The following is an 11,536-nucleotide window of genomic DNA, read 5'->3' on the forward strand; positions in this document are numbered from 1 at the left end:
TGTAGTTTCACTCTTGTTTTGTTGCCCAGGCTGCAGTGCAATGGCGTGAGCTCAGAACACTGCAACCTCCACCTCCCAGGTTCAAGTGATTCTCCTGCTTCAGCCTCCCCAGTAGCTAGGATTACAGGTGCGTGCTACCATGCCCAGCTAATTTGTATTTTTAGTAGAGACGGGGTTTCACCATGTTGGCCAGGCTGGTCTGGAACTCCTGACCTCAGGTGATATATACCGTTCTCAGCCTCCCAAAGTGCTGGGATTACAGGCCCAGCCAAGGTCATATCTTGATAGCCCTTTTACTTCTAGAGAGGCAATATTCAATATTTTTATATATTTTAAATAACTGCTGGGAATATAAACTGGCTATAAGCAGAACAAAAATATTGTTTCCTTTAGCATTTCAATAATGGTAATATTCTTTTAGCATTTCAATGAATTCATTCTCTATTCTTGGCTTGCTAGATTGTCGTCTTGGCAATTTACTTTCAAATTTAGGTTTTTTATTTAATAGTATACAGATTATATTATGAACAATGGAATTATGAACTTTAATCTTATGCATATCTAGTGGTGTTTTTCATACAGTTAAGTATGTTTCATAGGAAACATGAGGACCACTTTTCTCTTAAGGGATTAAATACATATTTTTTTCTTCTTTATAACTTGTAATGCAATGATAAGATGGAAAAGGACTAGTTTTAGGTTTCTCTGTAATTTTAAAATAAAGTCATTAATTTGAAGTCTTCAATAAATAAATAAGAAGCATATAAACAAATTAGTCATAAAAGAGGAGGAAAATCAGATAAGTATATCAGAAAATATTAAAACTTACCAGTGATCAAAGGAAATTAAATTACAATTTCATGATAGTATTTTTCACTATAAATTGGGAGTGATCATGCCTAAGGCTGGCAAGTGAAACTTTAGTTTGAAATGGGTACCCTCGTATATTATTGGTAATATAAACTATTAAAAGGACTTTAACAATATGTTTCAAGAGCTTCAAAACTGTTCATGGCCTTTAGACCCATAATTCCACTTCTGGGCTTTTATGTTGATGAGATAATCCTAAATTTGGAAAACGCTCTTTTCATAAAGATGTTTATGGTAAATTAGCAAAATAAAATACTTGAACACAGAATCTATGAACTTCCTCAAATTGCATACAAAATTCTGTGCATGAATTATTTTTTTCTGAAGATTCTGGGTTATGTAAAGATCCTGCTTTATGGATTATTAAAAGGGTCCCTGATCTTGGAGACATTGAGGACCACTGTTTAATCATTGGTCCTTAGAATACCTACTGTTTATGCCAAAGATGTCCTTAAAAGTCGGGGGGCGGGGGGTATAGTAGAAAAAGGATTAGAATGAAATACTATGCTGGAACATGTTCTTTGGGTAGTAGGAATGTGGGTATTTAAAATTTTTTTTCTGATTTTCTGTATTTTCTGTATTTTATAATAAGTATATATACTACTTTTACAATATTACAAAAAAGAAGTATTAGAAAGAAAATATGATAGTTATAAAATAGTCAACCTTTTTATTTAAGCCTGGTTCTTGAATTACTAATGTTACTTTCCTCATTTCATGCTCTTACCACACCCATGGGCTCCTGTAGTGGAAGGAGCTCCAGCTCCAGAGTAATACAAACCTGGATTCTGATCAGCACCCAGCCACCCTGTTTGTGGCTCAGGCACATTAACTTCTCTGAGCCTCAGTTTCTTCATGGGGATTATAATGCTAGGTTTTGCAGGCTACTATGGCAATTAAATGAGATGATAAATGTAAAGTGCCTAACAGTTCCAGAACTCATTAAATATTAGCATTATTGTTAATTTCTTGGCATTTATAGTAGGAAGTAGTATATGTAATGATTGAAAATGTGTAGAAAATTATACAAAATGAAGAGTGCTTCCTATTACCCTTTTCAAGTAGCTGCATTGCTGTCAATGTGATAAGGTTTGCCATAGAGGTGAAATTCTTAATAGTTTTTTGACCATGTTAATATTCTCTCTATTTTTTAAGCATTTTTGTTTTTCTAATATATTTTTCTAACATTCTTGTTCTTTATTTTTGTCAGACATGGTTCTATAATCTTGTGAAAATTAAACACTTTTCCCTAAGATATTTCTGTAGATATTCTCACTTCTTTGTTGGAAAAAAACAGATCTCTAGTTATATGAATGTTACCTATTGAAGATTTTGTCTGTTACAATTACATTGCATTTATTAATTAAAGTTTTGAGGTTTCAAAGAAAAATTTAATCCAAGCAAGATGTTTAACGTATTCCTTAAATAATTCTTAAGTTCTTTGTGCCTTCCTGTTTTTTCATTTCATTCTTCAGATAAATATATTTTTTGAAGTCACAAATGATAACTTTGGACATTTATATAAATATTTTTCAGAAACTAATGGAACGAATTCAGAATCCTGAGTATTCAACGACTATGGATGTTGCGCCTGTCATTTTAGCTGCTCATCGTAACAACTATGAAATTCTTACAATGCTCTTAAAACAGGATGTATCTCTACCCAAGCCCCATGCAGTTGGCTGTGAATGCACATTGTGTTCTGCAAAAAACAAAAAGGACAGCCTCCGACATTCCAGGTTAGAACATTAAACTTTTGATAAATAGATGTGTGATATAGTATATATCAACAATGTTGGTTTTTAAAATTGGTATTCTTTCTGTGCAGCTTTTAAGAAATGTTATGCTGGGATGACTTATAAAAGCCAAACTTGTAGCTCCTTTGCTTTATATAATGCATTCTGCAAATGTTCACCAAATGCTGAATAATTGCAAAAATCCTTCAAATTATGAATGAAGTTATCTCATACCTGCTGGCAGGGGCACTATTTGCTTTTTAGAGGCAGAGTTTATTAATCCAAGAGATGTTCCAAGTCATGGAAGAAGTAGAGATACCACCTCCTATATCATTTGTAAAGAAATCAAAACTATTTTCTGTCTAACTAAATATTGACTTTTTATGCCTCTATCTTTACCTCTCACACAATGTTCAAGTCTTTTTCTCTTTCTTATTGATCATCTCTTCCTGTTTCCCCAGTTAAAAATGTTAAGAACAACTCAGAATTGATTGACCAAGAAAATACTCTGTCATAGGTTGAGCAAGATCTCACATGGGCATTCTGTATAAGATACATGGTGCTGGGCTAGATTTGAGAATCCGATTTTCAGCAGAAACATTTATACATACAGTCATGTGCTACATAATGACATTTTGGTTCAAAAACAGTTCACATATATGACATTGGTCCTGTAAGATTAAAATGGAGCTGAAAAATTCTTATTACCTACTGATGTCATTGCTGTGGTCACATCATAGTGCAACGCATTACTCACATGTTTGTCGTGATTCTGGTGTAAACAAACCCTACTGCACTGCCAGTCATTTAAAAAAAGTAGAGCACATACAATTTTGTACAGTATATCATACTTGATAATGATAATAAATGACTATGTTACTGGTTTATATATTTACTATAATATATTTTTATCATTATGTTAGTGTGTATTCCTTCTACTTATAAAAAATAGTTAACTAAAACAGCCTCAGGCAGGTCCTTCAGGAAGTATTCCAAAAAAAGGCATTGTTGTCATAGATGACAGCTCCATACATGTTATTACCCCTGAAGACGTTCCAGTGGGACAGAATATGGAAGTGGAAGACAGCGATATTGATGATCCTAGGCCTAAGCTAATATGTATGTTTGTGTCTTAATTTTTAATAGTCTAAAAAGAAAAAAGTTAATAAAAAATTTTACAGAGGACAAAGCTGGAGGCATCACGCTACCTGACCTCAAACTATACTACAAGGCTACAGTAACCTAAACAGCCTGGTAATGTTAACAAAACAGATATATAGACCAATGGAACAGAACAGAGGCCTCAGAAATAATGCCACACATCTACAACCATCTGATCTTTGACAAACCTGACAAAAGCAAGCAATGGGGAAAGGATTCCTATTTAATAAATATGTTGGGAAAACTGGCTAGCCATATGCAGAAAACTGAAACTGGACCCCTTTCTTACACCTTATACAAAAATTAACTCAAGATGGATTAAAGACTTAAACGTAAGACCTAAAACCATGAAAACCCTAGAAGAAAACCTAGGCAATACCATTCAGGACATAGGCATAGGCAAAGACTTCATGACTAAAACAGCAAAAGCAATGGCAACAAAAGCAGAAATTGACAAATGGAATCTAATTAAACTAAAGCATTTCCACACAGCAAAAGAAGCTATCATCAGAGTGAACAGGCAACCTACAGAATGCAAGAAAATTTTTGCGATCTATCCATCTGACAAAGGGCTAATATCCAGAATCTACAAGGAACTTAAACAAATTTACAAGAAAAAAACAACCCCATCAAAAAGTGGGTGAAGCATATGAACAGACAGTTCTTAAAAGAAGACATTTATGTGGCCAACAAACATGAAAAAAAGCTCATAATCACTGGTCATTAGAGAAATCCAAATCAAAACCACAGTGAGATACCATCTCATGCCAGTTAGAGTGGTGATCACTAAAAAGTCAGGAAACAGCAGATTCTGGAGAGGATGTGGAGAAATAGAAATGCTTTTACACTGTTGGTGGGAATGCAAATTAGTTCAACCATTGTGGAAGACAGTGTGGTGATTCCTCAAGGATTTAGAACCAGAAATACCCAGCAATCCAATTACTGGGTATATACCAAAGGATTATAAATCGTTCTTCTATAAAGACACATGCACACGTATGTTTATTGCAGGACTATTCACAATAGCAAAGACTAGGAACCAACCCAAATGCCCACCAATGATAGACTGGATAAAGAAAATGTGGCACATATGCACCATGGAATACTATGCAGCCATAAAAAAAGGATGAGTTCATGTCCTTTGCAGGGACATGGATGAAACTGGAAACACTCATTCTCAGCAAACTAACACAGAAATGGAAAACCAAACACTGTATGTTCTCACTCATAAGTGGGAGTTGAACAATGAAAATACACAGACACAGGGAGGGGAACATTATACACCGGGGCCTGTTTGGGGGCAGAGGCTAGGGGAGGGATAGCGTTAGGAGAAATACCTAATGTAGATGACAGATTGATGGGTGCAGCAAACCACCATGGCACGTGCATACCTATGTAATAAACCTGCACATTCCGTACATGTATCCCAGAACTTAAAAGTATAATATTTAAAAATTAACAATAGTAAAAAACTTATAGAATAAAGATATGAAGAAACAATATTTTGTACAGCTGTATGTGTTTGTGTTTTAAGCTGTTGCTACAAAATGGTAAAAACGTTAAAATTTAAGGTTTACAAAATAAAAAAGTTACAGTGAGCTAGGGTTAATTTAGTGTTAAAGAAAGAAACTTTAAAAATATAAATTTAGGGTAGCCTAAGTGTATACTTTTTATAAAGCCTGTAGTAGTACAGTAATGTTCTAGGCCTTCACATTCACTTACCACTCACTCACTACCTCACCCAGGACAGCTTCCAATTCTGCAAGCTCATTGATGGTAAATGCCCTGTACAGGTGTACCATTTTTTAATATTTTATGCTGTATTTTTCCTGTAACTTTTCTATATTTAGATACACAAATACTTACTATTGTGTTACAGTTACCTACAGTATTTAGCACAGTAACATGCTATACAGTTTTGTAACCTAGGAGCAGTAGGCTATACCATATAGCCTAGGTATTTAATAGGCTATGTCAACTAAGTTTGTGTAAATTCAGTTAATGATGTTGGCAAGATGATGAAGTTGTCTAACAACACATTTCTCAGAATATATCCCTATTGTTGAAGAACAAATATTTGATAGATTTGAGATAGTGACAAATCTCTAATTTGGGAAAGTCTCCTGGGAATCAATCTGATGTTTATTTGCAGGGGTTTACCTGGACATTTTTTCTGTTTTCAAGTCTATTTTACAAAGGGATTTATGTTTCTCTTTGATAAGATCTGGTTGATAGCTATGGCTACATGACTTAACTTTTTAGTTTTAAAATGACTAGTTTATAAAATAACAAGCAGAAATTATCTTTAAGGCTTTTTCCAGTTTTAAAATCCTGTATTAGTATTAAGTGTAAATATTTTCCAAATTATATGCTTGTTAAATAAGTGTGTAGTTGAAGCAGCGGGGGCTTAGAGGTTGAAGCTAGAGAAAACACTTTACCTGGCTTGGTTTGAGGTTGGGGGACAAACTTGTTTGAAGGCTTTTAGGGGAGCTATGACTTGACATGGATCTTTTAGTATGAGTAAGAGTTAAAAATTGAAAGGTACTTTAGGCAGAAAGTACAGCATGTGATTTGTCTGTTTGGAAACTGCAAATGATTGGAACATTAACAGTAGAGTTTGAGAGAGTTTGTTAATGATCTTTGGGAAAACATTCGTACGAAATGGCAAGGACCCCTGACTTAAGTGATTTCTGAGAATTGCTAAGTAGAACTGCAGAAGAAAAGGAGGTTAACAAAATTAGTAAAAAGAGACCGGGCATGGTGGTTCACGCCTGTAATCCCAGCACTTTGGGAGGCTGAGGCAGGCCGATCACCTGAGGTCAAGAGTTCGAGACCAGCCTGGCCAACTTGGTGAAACCTCGTCTCTACTAAAAGTACAAAAATTAGCTGGGCGTGGTGGTATGCATCTGTAGTCCCAGCTACCCGGGAGGCTGAGGCAGGAGAATCACTTGAACCTGGGAGGTGGAGGTCACAGTGAGCTGAGATTGCGCCACTGCACTAAAGCATGGGCGACAGAGTGAGATTCTGTCTCAAAAGAAAAAAAATTAGTAAAAAGAGAAATAGCAAGGTTTCTCAGAATTTGAAGAGCCAATATATTAGCAATAAGAAAGTGAGATGGCTGGACACAGTGGCTCACACCTATAATCCTAGCATTTTGGGAGGCCGAGGCTGGTGAATCACTTGAGTCCAGGAATTCCAGACCATCCTGGGCCACATGGCTAGACCTTGTCTTTACAAAAATAGCCAGATGAGTTGGCTTGCACCTGTGGTCCCAGCTATGCAGGAGGCTGAGGTGGGAGGATTGCCTGTGCCCAGGAGGTTGAGGCTACAGTAAGCTGTGATTGCACCACCGTATTCTAGCTGCAGTAAGCTGTGATTGCACCACCGCACTCTAGCCTAGCCTAAGTGACAGAGCGAGACTCCGTCTCACAAAAAAAAAAAAAGAGACAATTAGTTTTTAAATTTTAGAGATGGTGTAGTTTCAGGGTAATATTTCCTAATGGGCCAGGGAAGGGTAGTGAACCATTGTAGTTTAGAAAAACATTTTCAGTGATATAATAGCTGTGATTTGGTTTTAGTCTCAATATTTGATGTATTTTGAAATTTCAAATAACTTTAAAGAAGGAGTCTTTATTTGTTATCTATTAGTGGAAGACAAAAATTTTAAACAACTTGAGAAACACCGGAATTGGAAAAGATAGCAAAGAAATGAATTGCCAGTTAAATTTAATTTGCAGAAGAGTTTTGTTTAACTTGCATAGTGTTTTTTATAATTTTGAATTTGAATGCCAGTAAGCCCTGTGTACACTCAGCTTTATTCATATTATTACCAACATCACTCCTGAAGGCAAATGAATTTGTAAAACTTGGCTTAGTATCTACCAAGAAAGTAGGATGTTGGCTGGGGTCATCTTAGGAATATGGAATTCTTCTGGCATAGTGGGAGAAAATGGCTTGGGAGAGAGACTGCTTAGTGCCACAGTCCTCAATGAATATACAAGAGTGACAAGGAGGTAGGAAATGACAGTGATGATGATGAAGGAGTATTGGAATAATGGAATGGAATGAATCTCCAAAAAGAGTGCTTTTGATATGAGAATGAATGAATAATATAGCCTGTAAGATTCAGGTATTATGACATTATGCTTCTGTATTGCCAGAATCTCTAAAGGGAAGTATTGTTCAATCCCAATTTTTCTTTTCATTTCTAGAGCTAGCCACTGTTACTAGTTTGGTATTCTATACATGTTCCTTAATGGTTAATATTGCCATTGGTTAGAAATGTTGAGTCTTGCTGGGCGCAGTGGCTCATGCCTGTAATCCCAGCAGTTTGGGAGGCTGAGGCAGGTGGATCACCTGAGGTCAGGAGTTCAAGACCAGCTTGGCCAACATGGTGAAAACCCATCAGTACTACAAATAAAAAAAAATTAGCTGGGCGTGGTGGTGGGCACCTGTAATCCCAGCTACTTGGGAGGCTGAGGCAGGAGAATAACTTAAACCTGGGAGGCAGAGGTTGCAGTGAGCCAAGATTGCACCATTGCACTCCAGCCTGGGCAACAAGAGGAAAACTCCATCTAAAAAAGAAAGAAAGAAATGTGACTCTTCGCTACAGTGTTAGATTGGCAACTAGTCTCATCAATGGCTTAGTTACATGTTAGAAATCCCCTCTCCCAGTTTCTGCCTATACAGAATTCCATTCATGTTTCCTTTCCTTTTTTTATTAAGTTTGCCTGCCTATTACTAATCTTGCCTCATTTACTCCAGTTCTTTTTATAGTTGCCCAAATATTTAGGTTGAACCATATGAAATTCATATTTTAAAAGCACTTTAAACATAGGGAATTACATATTTCCATATTTTTATATTGGTGTCGATGAAACCAAAACCCCAGAAAGTTACACAGAACATAATCACCTAACTCCATAGGGCCTCAAAAAAGGCTTTTTTTAAGTGTGGAAATGGATGATTTGCAGTATGTTTAAAGTGTGTAACTATTACCATAATCTAATATTCTAACATTTCTATCATTGGAAAAAGTTCTCTCTTGCCTGTTCATTCATGGTCAATCCTTGCTTCCATCCCAAACTCCATGCAACCACTGATTTTTCTATTTCTGTAGTCTTTTCTTTACTAGAAATGTCATATAAATGGAATCATAAAATATCTTGACTTATGTCTCTGGCTTTTACTTATCATAATATTTTTGAGGTCCATCCATATTGTTTCATATGTCAGTAATTCATTTTAAAAATTGTTGAGTAGTATTCCATTGTGTGGATATAGTACCACCTTTTATTCATCTGTTCACTAGTTGCTCAACATTTGAGTTGTTTCCAGTTTTTGGCAGTGAACATTCACTTACAAGTCTTTGTGTGGACATGTTTTTATTTTTGTTGGGTAGACCCCAGGAATGGAATTTCTGGGTGTGTTTAACTTTTTAAGTAGTTGTCAAACTGTTCCCCAAAGTGGTTGGAAACAGTTTTACATTTTTACTAGTAAAGTATGATGGTTCTAATTCCGCCACATACTCATTGAAACTTGATATTGTTAGTCTTTTTTATCTTAGTCATTTTAGCAGAAGTGTAGTGGTTTCTTACTGTGTTTTTAAAAAATTTTTTATTTGTTTCTTGTTGAGGTAAAATATATGTCTATAATTTACCATCTTTACCATTTTTAAGTGTACAGTTCAGTGGTAATAAATACATGAATATTATTTTCTTTCCCCTTCATCCATCCCATTCCTTCCTGGCCTCTGGTAACCACCAGTCTACTCTCTATCTTCATGAGATCTACTGTTTTTAGCTCTGAAATATAAGTGAGAACATGTGAAATTTGTCTTTCTGTGCTTGGCTTATTTCACTTAGCATAATGGCCTCAGGTTCCATCCATGTTGCTGCAAATTACAGGATTTCATTCTTTTCAATGGCTGAATAATATTTCATTATGTATATAAACCATGTTTTTAAAATCCATTCATCCATTGATGGGTATTTAGGTTGAGTCCATATCTTGACTATTGTGTACAATGTTGCAATAAACATGGGAATGCAGATGTTTCTTGGATATATTGATCTCCTTTCTTTTGTATATATATATCTAATAGTGGAATTGCTGGATCATATGGTAGTTCTTTTTTAAAAAAAAAAGTTTAAAATAATCCCAAAGGATTATAAAGCATTCTACTATAAAGACACATTCACACATATGCTTATTGCAGCACTATTCACAATAGCAAAGACTAGGACCCAACCCAAATGCCCATCAGTGATAGACTGGATAACGAAAATGTGGCACATATACACCATGAAATACTATGCAGTCATAAAAAAGAATGAATTCATGTCCTTTGCAGGGACATGAATGAAGCTGGAAACCAGCATTTTCAGCAAACTAACACAGGAACAGAAAACCAAACACTGCATGTCCTCACTCATAAGTGGGAGCTGAACAATAAGAACACATGGACACAGAGGAACATCACACACTGGGGCCTACTGGGGGATAGGGGGCAAGGGGAGGGATAGCATTAGGGCAAATACCTAATGCATGCGGGGCTTAAAACCTAGATGACAGGTTGATTGGTGCAGCAAACCACCATGGCACATGTATACCTATGTAATAATCCTGCACGTTCTGCACATGTAGCCCAGAACTTAAAGTATAATAATTTTTTAAAAAGTTTTGTGGGTATATAGTACATATATGTATGTATTGGGTACATGGGATTTTTGATACTGGCATGCAATGTGTAATAATCATGTCATGGAAAATGGGGTATCCATTCCCTCAAGCATTTATCCTTTGTGTTGCAAACAATCCAATTACACTCTTTTATCATGTACAATAATAAATGTAGAATTAAATTATGGACTATAGTCACCTTATTGTGCTATCAAATACTAGGTCTTTTTCCTTCTAAATTTTTTTGTACCCATTAAGCACCCACCTTCTCTTAACACCCCCACTACCCTCGTATGGTAATTCTATTTTTAGTTTTTTAAGAACCTCCATACTGTTCTCCATAGTGGCTATAATTATTTACATTTCCACCAGCAGTGTGTGAGAGTTCCCCTTTGTCCACATCTTTGCTTGCATTTGTTATTGCGTGCCATTCTGATACCATCTATTTTAACTGGAGTGAGATGATACTGCATTGTGATTTTGATTTGCATTTGTCTGGTGATTTGTGATGTTGAGCATTTTTTCATGTACTTGTTGGTCATTCGTATGTTTTCTTTTAAGAAATATCCATTCAGATCTTTTGCCCATTGTAAAATCAGATTATTTATTTTTGGTTTTTTGCTACTCAGTTGTTTGAGCTCCTTACATATTCTGGTTATTAATCTCTTGTCAGATGGATAGTTTGCAAATATAGTCTCCCATTCTATGAGTTAGCTCTTCACTTTTGTTTTCTTTGCTTAGTGGAAGTGTTTTAGCTTAATGTAATCTCAGTTGTCTGTTTTTGCTTTGGTTATCTCTACTTTTTTTTCCCTTTTTTAAAAATTATACTTTAAGTTCTAGGGTACATGTGCACAACATGCAGGTTTGTTACATGTGCCATGTTGGTGTGCCGCACCCGTTAACTCGTCATTTACATTAGGTATATCTCCTAATGCTATCCCTCCCCCCTCTCCCCACCCCACAACAGGCCCTGGTGTGTGATGTTCCCCACCCTGTGTCCAAGTGTTCTCATTGTTCAGTTCCCACCTATGAGTGAGAACATGCAGTGTTTGGTTTTCTGTCCTTGTGATATTTGCTCAGAATGATGG

General features: G+C 35.9%; 1 protein-coding gene across 2 annotated transcripts in view; it reads left to right on the forward strand.

The window, feature by feature from the left end:
- Positions 1-11,536, forward strand: part of TRPC1 (transient receptor potential cation channel, subfamily C, member 1) — an 80,361-nt gene that overhangs the window by 21,184 nt on the left and 47,641 nt on the right. For both annotated transcript variants that reach the window (XM_012001286.1, XM_012001275.1), the window contains one exon: positions 2,407-2,609. In XM_012001286.1, the coding sequence (XP_011856676.1) occupies positions 2,407-2,609 (203 nt within the window). The remainder of the gene's footprint in view (positions 1-2,406; positions 2,610-11,536) is intronic.

Source organism: Mandrillus leucophaeus, unplaced genomic scaffold, assembly GCF_000951045.1.
Source record: "Mandrillus leucophaeus isolate KB7577 unplaced genomic scaffold, Mleu.le_1.0 Scaffold1176, whole genome shotgun sequence".
Classification (NCBI taxonomy): Eukaryota; Metazoa; Chordata; class Mammalia; order Primates; family Cercopithecidae; genus Mandrillus; species Mandrillus leucophaeus.